The sequence below is a fragment of the Rhinichthys klamathensis genome, unplaced genomic scaffold (genome assembly GCF_029890125.1).
Source record: "Rhinichthys klamathensis goyatoka isolate OS25496 unplaced genomic scaffold, OSU_Roscu_1.1 h1tg000960l_1, whole genome shotgun sequence".
Classification (NCBI taxonomy): domain Eukaryota; kingdom Metazoa; phylum Chordata; class Actinopteri; order Cypriniformes; family Leuciscidae; genus Rhinichthys; species Rhinichthys klamathensis.
In genome coordinates, this window is record NW_026607278.1 from 1 (window position 1) to 13,317 (window position 13,317).

The 13,317-nt window shown below is 39.4% G+C and overlaps 1 protein-coding gene across 1 annotated transcript; it reads left to right on the forward strand.

Annotated features, from left to right (window-relative positions):
* Positions 1-1,847: 1,847 nt before the first annotated feature.
* On the forward strand, positions 1,848-10,524 carry gpc4 (glypican 4; the record flags this gene model as incomplete). The annotated part of the gene is made up of 7 exons (XM_056244328.1): positions 1,848-2,320; positions 3,438-3,603; positions 4,212-4,342; positions 6,027-6,173; positions 6,295-6,419; positions 9,964-10,136; positions 10,257-10,524. Coding segments are annotated over 7 exons (1,436 nt in total), but the record flags the coding sequence as incomplete, so codon positions are not given.
* Positions 10,525-13,317: the final 2,793 nt, after the last annotated feature.

The window sequence follows — 13,317 nt, forward strand, 5'->3', positions numbered from 1 at the left end:
CTTTTAAAGATGAGATGAAGAGATATCATTTCTTATTTTGGATCCTATTTCAGTGGTGGAATGTAACGAAGTACAAATACTTCGTTACTTTACTTAAGTAACTTTTTCACGTATCTGTACTTTACTTAAGTAGAATCAATAGTGCATACTTTTTACTTTTACTTTGTTACATTTTGGAGCAATTATTATACTTTCTACTCCACTACATTTCTACAACGTTCTGTTACATTTTCGTTAAATTTTCTGATCAGTTTTTCCCCTGCCAAAATGTCATCCTGACCGTCCGTTCATCGCACGTTTCTGTCTCACCAGTGAAGTTTGGTTGCCATAGATATATCAACCCGGTCACACTAAATGCGTCTCTACTCTCTATAGCACGCAGTGTGTTTATCGTGCAATTTATACGCGGAAATTAGATTTTACATGCATAGAAATCGCATTGGTAGGTTTCATAGAGAGTAAAAGAAAGGTAGGTTTAGTAGTGATGTGGGGTGCGTGTGTATTATACGTTTGGTTAGGATTAGTATGGCAAGCCAAGAGGTTCAGAATTACGCCATAAATGAATCGCGTTTACAGCCAAACGCCGTAATATACGGCGTTTTAACATAATATGTGTTTATATATATATATATATATATATACCGTATATAGTAAGGGTAGGCTATATAGTAAGCTTGATGTGTATATTGCCTAATTGCAAGCTTGTTCAGAAATGGTGACAAAAACTTAAAATATAACTGCTTTTCCATCATATTGAACATCATTATATGAGTATTAGGTTGAATGAGTTAGAATTAACTGTTTTATTAATCATTAGAATATAGACATTAAGAGAATAAATTGTTATGCAAGTACTTTTACTTTTAATACTTAAAGTACATTTAAAATCAGGGACTTTTTACTTAAGTAGGGTTGTCATTGTGGTACTTCTACTTTTACTAAAGTAAATATGTCTCTGGTTATTTGTACTTTTACTTAAGTACTGAGATTCAGTACTTCCTCCACCACAAGAGTACTTTAAAGATGACGCTTGCCAAAAATACTCCTTTTCAAAAGTTTCTTAATGTACAACTAATGAATGTCAAAGCAGTAGGTCTCTCAAAAATGAAAATTGCTGTCATTTACTCCCTGCCATGTTGTTCCAAATGGAATTCTTAATGAATCTTTATTGAGATGTTTTCTGACAGTTTATAGTGGCCACATCTGTCAAGTTTAAAAAAGGCCCCCCCAAAAAAGCACCATGAAAGCACTGTAAATGTAGTCTGGATGACATTGCCTTTATTCCAAGTCATCTGAAGACATACAGTACATTAACTTGATTACACTGTAAAAAGTGATGAGTTGACTTAAAAAAAAATCAAGCCTTAAAATTATTAAGTAATAAACTTCATGCGTGATTGAAAAAATTAAGTTATGTGAACTTAAACTTTGCGTAAATTTAAATAATTAAGTTTTATGTGGAATTGTTATTTACTTAATTTTATGGCAACAGGTTTCCTCACTTTTTTTTTTTAAGTTAAGTCAACTGATCACTTCTTTGATCCCATGTGTAACTGACAGGTTGGACTTCATCCATCATTATTGGTTTTTGAGCATCTCATAACCAAAAATCATGATGTCAAACGTGCACCATATTTTATTTGAGTTGCAGTGGAGATTAACAGTGAAAAATGACTGTCAATCTGTTCCTCCCATAAAGCGATCAAATGGCTTCAGAAGACTTAGAATGTCTTCTGTTCTTCTTCTGTCTTCTTTTTAGTACATTTTCAGTGCTTTTATTTGTCCTTTTTGGAGTTTGACAGTCTGTGGTGATTTAAAAAACTGATGTGATTATTCTTGAAAAAAAGACTTGTGCAAAACTTCATCAAGTTTGCTGTATTTAAAACTAACCAACTCTCTTGATATTGTTCTTTTTTTCTCAGAGTTCTTCCGAGAGCTGTTGAGCAATGCAGAGAAATCTCTCAACGACATGTTCGTGCGGACCTACGGCTTGATGTACGTGAAGAACGCAGAGCTCTTCGAGGAATTCTTCCGTGATCTACACCGCTACTACAGCCACGGGAGCAGCGCTGTCAACCTGGACGACATGCTTGCGGACTTCTGGACGGAGCTTCTGGAGCGCATGTTCCGACTGGTCAATGTGCAGTATGAGTTCAGTGGCTCGTACATGGAGTGCGTCAGCAGACACATGGAGCAGCTCAAACCCTTCGGTGATGTTCCACGCAAGCTCCGCCTGCAGTTGACTCGTTCCTTCATCGCTGTCCGCACGTTCACCCGCGGCCTGGCACTCATGCCTGAGGTGGTGGGCAAAGTTTCCACGGTGAGAAGCATGCGTTTGTTTGTTTTTTGGAGTTGCTCCCGCTAATGAATCTATGCTGCTGTTAATAAATCTTTGGCACCACAGCAAAAGTAGTGATATTTCACCACAGTTTGTGGTCTGATATTTATAAACAAAAGACTCTTATGTGCAGTTCTTGTAGTGAATTAAAAACATGACCAGTTGGTTTGATTCATAAAGAAATGACAGAATCAGTTATTTTAGCGAATTAAAAACATGCAGAGCAATGAGTTAGGTTTAAAGTTTAATTTCACTTTATTTATTTATTTCCAGTTAGTAATTATAGTACTACAACTTGTTGTGAAAATGTTGCCTTGGCATCAAACTGAAAAAAGTGTCAAAGTTTTTTTCGTCTATGAATCTATTTCATCATCTAATGATTCTATTTCTGCTTTATTTTTAATTAACAAAAATGTTTTTAATGGTTTTTAATTTTACTTTTAGTATTAGTTAATGATGATAACCCTGCTTATGAAAAGAAATAAGGAAAATTCTAAAAGATAATTTTTTAATCAGTTTGAATCTGTCTTAAACACTGGCCTGTTTAAGTTACAGCATTAGAAAATAGTTTTATTTATTTATTTAATAATAATGATGTATGCAAAACTGACACACCCCAGTGAATTAGAATAAAATATATAACTATCAGAATCATATCAAAAGTTTGTAAATCAGATTTAAATTGAAACTGAATCTTAATGAATACCCAGCCCTAGCATTGACTTGTTTTTTAAGCGAGTCAGAGCTCAGGGACAACAGAGTTCGAAAGTACAGGTTTTCTGTTGGGTTTATCAGCATGTGAAGGTGGACACCTGGATGGACCCATCGGGCCTTATCTCCCAGCATTAAAAGATCAGAGGCCAAGGCTTCTCTGTGTGTGTAGTGAGCTAGCAGAAGCAATTGAACCTCCAATGACAAATTGAGCAAACACAAGTTCAGCAGTGACCTTATAAAAGGTGGCGGGGTCACTAATCACTGTTCAGTGTTTTATCAGCAACATCAGGCATATGAATTAGGTTACAGACTCATTAACCATTTCCTTCGTTGTCTGTTTTTCTGACTGCTCAATAACAATCTTCTTGTTCATCTTCTCTCTCAGGTAAACGCCTCTCCGAACTGTGTGCGTGCAGCTATGAAGATGTTATACTGCCCGTACTGTACCGGCCAGGTGGCACTGAAGCCCTGCAAGAACTACTGTCTCAACGTCATGCGAGGCTGCCTGGCCAATCAGGCTGATCTGGACACAGAGTGGAATAACTTCCTGGGTAAGAGAGTTTTAAGTAACTCAAGTAATTGATTGATAACTGAACCATTACTAGATGTAATGGAGACATTTTTCCAAACTAAGCAGAGGAGTATAATAAGCACAGATTTAAAATGAACAGGTCACATTGAAATGGTTTCCTCTTGTTCACTTGCTCTTAGGCCAATACAATTTACGTGAAGCCTCAGCTTGAAAGCAGGATTGAAATTGACTTGAATTAGGAGTGAAAGCTGGGGAGCAGCTCTGTTTTTATCCTTGCATGTGTTTCATGAAGTGTTTTGGGCCTCTTGTGGCTCTGAAGGCCGTGTGGTCCCAGGTCCCATTCTGTGCTCTCGCAAACTGTTCCTGGCTTGCGGGACTCTGGGACTGGCTTTGCTCACTTTGCCTGTCAGCTTTTGAGGGAACCTTAATTGGGGCGCCTTTTTCAGGCCTCTGTCTGTTTTACAAGCTGTTCATGAACTTAGCCTGGACCGATGACTATATGCTGCCCTCTAGTGGTGGAAATAACTTGCAGCGTAATTGTTTGTGCATTGGCTTTTGAAAATGTTGTATTGAAATAGATTGTTTTGTGGGTGTTCCTCTCATTAATGCATTTATTTTCCACTTTAGATTCCATGTTGGGTCTCGCTGAGAGGCTAGAGGGACCTTTTAACTTTGAGTCTGTCATGGACCCCATAGACGTCAAGATTTCCGACGCCATCATGAACATGCAAGAGAACAGCATACAGGTCTCACAGAAGGTGTGGTTTTTAATTTCTTTTCAAAATGACATGTAAATCGCAAATGCTTGTATTTAATATATTTATTTATATATATTTATATACACTGAATAAAATTATAAATGCAAGACTTTAGTTTTTGCCCCCATTTTTTATGAGCTGAACTCAAAGATCTAAGACTTTTTCTATGTACACAAAAGGCCTATTTCTCTCAAATATTGTTCACAAATCTGTCTAAATCTGTGTTAGTGAGCACTTCTCCTTTGCCGAGATAATCCATCCACCTCACAGGTGTGGCATATCAAGATGCTGATTAGACAGCATGATTATTGCACAGGTGTGCCTTAGGCTGGCCACAATAAAATGCCACTCTAAAATGTGCAGTTTTACTGTATTGGGGGGGGGGATCTGTCTTTCCAAAAACCAGTGCAACACATCTCCTTCGCATAGTCGTGGCACAACAATGGGCCTCAGGATCTCGTCACAGTATCTGTGCATTCAAAATGCCATCAATAAAATGCACCTGTGTTAGTTGTCCATAACATACGCCTGCCCATACCATAACCCCACCGCCACTATGGGCCACTCGATCCACAACGTTGACATCAGCAAACCGCTCACCCACACGACGCCATACACACCGTCTGCCATCTGCCCTGTACAGTGAAAACCGGGATTCATCTGTGACTACCCCTCCAAAGTGCCAGACGCCATCGAATGTGAGCATTTGCCCTCTCAAGTCGGTTACGACGACGAACTGCAATCGGATCGCGACCTCGATGAGGACGACGAGCATGCAGATGAGCTTCCCTGAGACGGTTTCTGACAGCTTGTGCAGAAATTCTTTGGTTATGCAAACCGATTGTTGCAGCAGCTGTCCGGGTGGCTGGTCTCAGACGATCTTGGAGGTGCAGATGCTGGATGTGGAGGTCCTGGGCTGGTGTGGTTACACGTGGCCTGCGGTTGTGAGGCCGGTTGGATGTACTGCCAAATTCTCAGAAACGCCTTTGGAGACGGCTTATGGTAGAGAAATGAACATTCAAATCACGGGCAACAGCTCTGGTGGACATTCCTGCAGTCAGCATGCCAATTGCATGCTCCCTCAAAACTTGTGACATCTGTGGCATTGTGCTGTGTGATAAAACTGCACATTTTAGAGTAGCCTTTTATTGTGGCCAGCCTAAGGCACACCTGTGCAATAGTCATGCTGTCTAATCAGCATCTTGATATGCCACACCTGTGAGGTGGATGGATTATCTCGGCAAAGGAGAAGTGCTCAATAACACAGATTTAGACAGATTTGTAAACAATATTTGAGAGAAATAGGCCTTTTGTGTACATAGATAAAGTCTTAGATCTTGGAGTTCAGCTCATGAAAAATGGGGGCAAAAACAACTGTTGCGTTTATAATTTTGTTCAGTGTATATTTGTTTAGTGTGTGTGTGTGTGTGTGTGTATATATATATATATATATATATATATATATATATATATATATATATATATATATATATATATATATATATATATATATATATTTATATATATTTATATAATATATATCATACACACAGTAGTCAATATTTGAGGTGGATCAAAACCTTTCATCAAAGTTATACATGAATTTTGAACAATACCCGTTCTTATCTTATGACAACTATATATATATATAACAAATGGTTTATATATTTATGGTATGTTTCAGGTGTTTCAGGGTTGTGGGCAGCCCAAACCCAACATGTATTTCCGCACTCGTCGCTCTTCTAAAGACTCGGGCTTCCCTGGCCGTTTCCGACCCTACAGCCCTGAGGCCAGACCCACCACTGCCGCTGGCACCAGCCTGGACCGACTGGTGAGGATAAGAGTTTCCCTTATTACCACACATATCCCTTCCAGACACTTTCTTTAAAAACATGTTGATTGATTCTACCAGATCAGAATGGAACATTTGTAACAAACGGTTTGTTTCCTAGTTGACGGATGTCAAGAAGAAACTGAAGCACGCCAAGAAGTTCTGGTCCACCCTGCCGGACACGGTGTGTGTTGGAGACCGGATTTCCACCGGTGATGAATGCTGGAATGGTACAGCCAAAAGCAGGTGGGTAATTTTTTTGTCTGGATCTATGAATTTAAAAAACACTTTAAAGTCCCTGTAAAGTCAAAATTAAGTATGTGTTTTGAGTTTGTCACACCACAGAAAATGTGTTATTAGTCACTCAGCCAAATTTGAATGATAAAAAAAGCCAGCAAGTACATAAAATAAGCTATCAAAATCTTGAAAAAATGAGCAGTAATCTCTGCTCTCAAACGCTGGGGGCGTGTCCACAGGCTGCGCTGAAACCACGCCCACTCGCGGGAAAGCTTAAAGGGTCACTCCACCCATTTCAACATTAATCTTTATTGAAAGTGGGTTATATATGTAGTCGAAATGTAAAAGAAATTTTGAATTTGGTGCCCTCTTGACCGAGAAAAGACAGAAAATAACTTTGGGGCGCATTTGTATGTAAGACAACAACTCCCACAATGCAGCTCCGCAAGCCACAGCTCCGCAAGCCACTCCCACTAATCCAGAACAGCGCAAACATCAGAGAAATCACTCTTCCGTCTACAAGAAGGCTAGCTGCCAAATGAGTTTGAAATTCATTTCACAAAAAATGTCTAGTTAGTTGGCTGTGGCGAGCAGGACGAGGGCGAGGGACGTGAGAGGACGGCGCAAGTGATAATGAATGACACCTGTGAGACGCAGCGGTCTCATATCTCTCACGGAGGAGCGGAAGCACAAAAGGAACAGGCCTGATTTTATGTTTTGTTTCTGTTGTGTGTGGCCAGCTGGCTTATACTTTTGTTTTGTATTTGTTTATTTTACTATTAAAACGTTTAAATGTTCGCCGGTTCCAGCCTCCTTCTTCCCACAACAACGAACCCCGTTACATTGGCAAACTCATTATTGAATTACTCGTTTGTATTTCTTTCTATATGGTGAATTATTGCATGATACCTGCATGTTCAGTCAGGTTGAAACTAGGATGGTTCACATCACAACACAAACGTCCGTGTGGTCGTCTGATTCAGAGATTTCGTCCAGGAGAAATTGCGATCGTTGAAATTCTCTGCAGCAGACGGACTCTATCTGTGTCCGTAGCGCACAGCGAGAGCACACGCACCAGCAGCCCGCCTCAGCTCGACCCAGTCCGGGCTCCTCGTCCGTGACAGGCAGCCGCCTCCTGGTCCTCCATCAGCCTCAGCTGCTCTTCACTATATTGCGGCTCGTAAAGATAGCCACGAACAGCGGATGCGAGCAGCAGAATTTCAAAATCCTCTACTTCCATATCATGTTTAGTTTCTTCCGTCATTGTCGTAACTTCCTATATCCACAGCGCTTGTTAGCTTAGCTTATAAACAAGATGGCTGATATTGCTTTCAGTATCTGCAAGTGAAGTCCCACCCACTGATCTGTGATAGCTCTGTTAGCGCATTAGGCACAACCCCCTATGGGCGGGTTTGAAAGGGTGGGAATTTGTGCTTGTAGTCTATACAGAAATCCCCCCTTTTTACACTTCCTCCTACAATGACGTCAAATGACGATTTTTGCGTCATTGTAGGAGGAAGTGAAAAAGGTAAATAGTAGATTTCTCTCGTCTCAGGGGAAAATGAAAGAATGTTGCACGACCATTCAATAGTATGACTGGTTGTCTAACAATGGACCTCTTAATGCAAATGGGTGGAGTGACCCTTTAAGCTGCCGTCGACTCGCCACACTCAACTCTACAGCCGGAATGGATGCTCGCACGGTGGGCACGCACTGCCGAATGGCACCAGTTGTCGGCGCGACGGGAGGATGAAGGCTGAGGCGGTAGTCGGTTCGGCCCCATTCACCAGTAACAGCGGATTATCAGTGAATCCCAGACAGTTATCTCCGACGAAAGTTTATAAAACTATCCCGTGTAGAGGCGGGTTTTGGCGGTGATCCTCAGCTCTCCATCAAAGGTGGCTCTTCACAAAATTAATCCACTTCTTCTTGATGTAATCGTTTTTCGGAAATTTAAATAAGGACACCGATCTGTTTTGTACGTGATCCGGTGATCGCATCCAGGTAGTACGCATTTCCGTGACGAAGGCATAGCTAGTAGCTAGCAATCTGTTGGCTGTGTTACTAATAATAGTACTGACAGTAACTCGCGATTGAGCGGCAAACTGATGTGAATGTGCTCTATAATATTGTTAGGAGCGGCCAGCCTCAGTGGCCTCAGTGCGTCATCAAGTAGGGGCGTGTCCAGGAGCTCAAGGGCTCCAGTGCGTCATCGAGCCCTGTTTTAGCCCCGCCCAGAAAATCCGGAAAATAGCAATGGTGAAAAACTGTTTAACGGTCTAACTCCACAATTCAGTACTTCACAGTTCACAGTCTTTGTAATATGTTTTAGCAATACATTTCTAACATTTATAAAGTGTTTAGAATTTTTTTTTGAAATTGCCTTTACAGGGACTTTAAGATGCAATGGTTAGGGTTTAGACTTAATTAAGTTACTTTACTTAATTAATAACTCAAATTTAAATAATAAAAAAAATTGCCATTGAAAATCTATATAAAAACATTTTTGAAAATAAAATGTGAACACTTGTGGTGTAAGAAAAAATATGGTATTACTTTTCACTTGTTAAACTACATGACTTATTTTTTTTATTTTTTTTTATAATTAAATTGAAACATTTCTTGAAAATGGTAAAAAAGAAAAGTAAAAAGGCTTTGGTCCCACTTTATATTGTCTTTCCCCTGGTTTCACAGACGAGGCTAAAGCTAGTCCCAGTCTAAAATGCATGTTTGAGCTGTTTTAAATGAAAGCAACTTGCACTGACATATCTTAAAATTCCTCATCGCCATTGTTTTGTCTCAAGATTCACATCAGTGATTTTTTTTTCTAAGGCACGTTTCTAAGCTACTTAAATGTCCTAACTACTAGGCACTAACAAGTAAGTAAGGTTATTGTGTACATTAATGTTTTTACATTATACTTGTACATTTGACAATACCTGCATGTAATTACAGCTGTAATTAATTTCTATTATTAGACTGTTGACCCTTCCTTTACACCTTAACTCTCCCTGAAACCCACCCGGCCCCACCTCAATAGCAGCAAACGTGTTTTGCAATACTATATGAACACAATAATACATTGTACCTAACAATTTTCTATCCAAGTGGTAGTTACAGACACCTAATATAAAGTGCAACCAAGTTTTTATAAAACCATATGAAACTAACATGAATACAAAGAGAGCGTTTCTAAGACCTTTTTTACACCGTAAAGATCAATTGACATAAAAAAAGTGAGGAAATCCATTGCCTTAGAATTAAGAAAATAAAATTCATGCGTAATTTGAAAATTAAGTTATGTGGAAATGTGGAATTCACATAATTTAATTTGATAAATTACGCATGAAGTTTATTTACTTAATAAATTTAAGGCAACGGGTTCCCTCATTTTTTTATTTATTAAGTTTAGTCAATTGAACACTTTTTACAGTGTAAAGACACTCTTAATGGTCATTGGACCAGATACAGTAAAAATACTTCATTCCTTTCCACACTCAAACTGCAACATTTGACAGCCCACTCAACTGTTCCTCCTTTTCCTCACGTGCAGGTACGAATCTGTCGTCATGGGCAACGGCTTAGCCAATCAGGTGTCTAATCCTGATGTGGAAGTTGACATCACCAAACCAGACACGGTGATTCGGCGGCAAATAGCAGTGCTGAAGGAAATGACCAGCTGGCTTAAAGCTGCTTACACTGGCACTGACATCTCATTTGTCAATGGTACGAGGCATCTGCTTCTGCACACTTCATTTGAGCAACAACGGCTGTGGTTACATTTATTAGAAATTCAGTATGATGCCATCATCCAAGCCTTGTTTTTAACGTTTATCTGTCTTTCAGAGGATGCTGGCAGCGGAGAGGAAAGCGGAAGTGGCTGCGACTCGCCCTCTTGTGACAATGACGGCGACATCTACTTCTCCACCCCAGTGCCCGATAAACCTCGCATCATCAAGCTTAATGCTGGAAACCAGCCCTCTAGTGGTACACGGTTGGCACCCTGCAGTCTGGCAGTGGCAGTGGCAGCGCTCCTGCTCGCCCTACTCACCCTTCACGCGAGATAAGACCGGCTGAGAGAGGAAGAGGATGTGTGTTTGTACGAATTTGAACAAGAGAGTCAGAAGACGGTGCTTTGGTTCGTCAAAACTGCCATAGGACATTAAAGACACTGCTTTCAGGATCTCCGTCTGCCTGCCATCAGGGGAAGACACTCAAGTTATTAATATTCAAATAACTTCCCTTCAGTGTATTTTTTTGTGTGTGTGTTTATAAGAACGGACTTCATACGTTTCCACTCAGCATTTCACGTCAGCTGGGTTTTATTCCTCCATGTCTGTAAAGTCCAGAATCGTCAACCTGGTTATGGTTTAAATAAGTGCCGTGTTTGTTTGAAAGTAGGTCAGACTGAGTGTGTGTTTGGGTTGGATGGTGTGTACGATTGGCTGTATACATCATCCAAGTGCTTTCTCTAAAGCTAAACAATTAATCAACCCTTATAACACATGTATGATTTAAGCAAATCTGTATGAAGTACTCATTAGACTGACTTTTAATCCATTTTGAGCGTGTGTTGATGTGCATGGAGGCTTCGGTTAGATGCAGATCATGTATGTTCCCTGAATGTTATTGAGGTTGATAAATACTTAATGATGCCTTAAATAGTTTATAAACAAGCCCTTTATTAGGGCTTATTTATAATATATACAATGCTGCCTTATGAATGACATCAACAGTACAGGATCCCAGACACAAAGCAGTTATTCTGAAAAATAGCTTTTCTGTATTTGTTTTCAAACAACTTTCATAGCCCCCATCTCATCATCCCAAATACTTTCAGTGGTATAATATATAACTTGAGAATGTAGTCTTCGGTAATAACTTAATAGTGTGTGATGAAGGAGCTTTGTTTAGGTAAGGTCTGTGTGAAAGTTGATTCATTGATGAATAGGCCTTGATGGTTCCATCAACGATGATCATGTGTGTTTCCTGCATGATGCAGACATTGTGGCCTGAGAAAAAATAGTTTTTTACTGGATGTTTAGTTCTGAACTTACAGCAGGACCAGCTGGAGATGCATGTATGCTGAAGATGGCGTGAGACTGAGCTATGGATGAATTTTACACAGGATTTTATGTGGTGTTTATCTGGCTAGAAGTGTATTATAAGGTATACAACTATAATATAGGTACTGCAGATTTCACTAGACAGACAGCCGGTGCTGATTTGAGAGGTTGGGTGGCCCTCTCTTGGTTCTTTTCTGTTTGTAACACAAAATGTCCAGCTTTTTTCCATTCCCGATTTAAATCCATAGAAGTCGGTACGGTATTTTAAAACCATTCCTCATATAAAGCAATAGACTGTGTGCGTGTGTGGTACGATCCAACACCAGTGGACAGGTTTTTTTTTCTTTCGTTTTTTTCTCCGAGTTCCCATTCAGATGTCTGACAAGTGCTCGTTTGTTGGTTTAAAAGAAAGGTTTTTCACCTCAGAAAAAAAACCTATCTCCCCTCGCTCTTGTACAGTAAGTTATTTAACCACGTGTCTCTTTGAAAGGCATTCGCAAGCATCGCTTTTCTAGCTATCTTAATTTCAGTATTCAAAATATTTATGTCTGTAGATGAATGCATTCTAATGATTTCACACTTTGATGGTTTTATATTGGCTTTAAATTTCATAATACATAATATTTAGATTTTGTAAACTGAGCTACCATAAGCATTTGTTTTGTCATAGTTTTATGTAAGGGGATTGTGAAAATTGTACAAGCTGATGCAAGGACAGGGCTGGCCATCGGTCCTTGATCATTCCTGATGTCACATGCACTTTTAATTGGCATTCAGATACCTCACAGCAAGAGAGTTTTAAATGATGCTTTTAATCATATCTGCAGCATGCATATTTGCTTTTCAACTTTTACGTTTGTTTTTATTCATTCATTTGGAGATTCACTCAGTATGTATGGATGAATGGCCAGTCCTCGGACATGAACAGAATCTTGTCAGGGTTTCAGGAGCCTGAAACGAGTAAATATCTCCACAGCAGTAATGCAACGCACCTCAGATTGGATATGTATTTTTTTCTAGGCTGATGTGCTGCCACGAATAGGAAGCAATATGTGCTTTCTGTCCTTCCTTATGACCTAAAGCTTCCCACTGTCACATGTTAAGATGGCTCTGATGTAAAGACCAGGAAAGGAAGTGCTTAGTATGTCGAGCTACTCCAAGTCAGTGTGAAGATGACATGGACTCTTAAATGAACCTCTGCAATGTCATCTTTAGTTTGAATGCTGAACTTCAGGTGGACAGATTGCAGGGCTTGCAGCCCTGTATATCAATGGAGTCATCTGTGATGAGTCAGAGAGACTGAAGAAAGAAAAGGAAAAAAATTGTAAATAATGAGCAGTCGTTTTAGTGGTCTCTGAGAGATGTTCATCAGATTTTACCCATTCAGAGTATGAGCTTAATATGGGCAAAACAAAGAGATAGATGCTAAAAATGTAAGAGAAAAGTTATATTAAACATTTCTTAGTCTTGTTGAAATAAAGACTGCAGATATTTAAATGTGTTGTGTGTCATTTCTGCTCTTGCCAGTATTAGCATTTAACAGTATACTGAAGTGCATGATTGCTTTGAAAATCTCTTTGAGGGACCCATTAATGAAAACAAAGGATGACTTAAAACAATCATGAACATTGATTAATCAAAACCATTAATTAAGCTGGTGTTAAATCGTCCTTTAGTCTTCCTGTGTGTTATTACATTAAACTGTTAAGACAAGATGAAGACTGCTAGATATGAATATAAGGCTATTAATATCCCTTTCTGCATTACCATCAAAATAAAAAATAACGATCCCTTGAGGTTTTCTTGCAATAGTACAGAAAAGAAATGTGATAAAGACCATA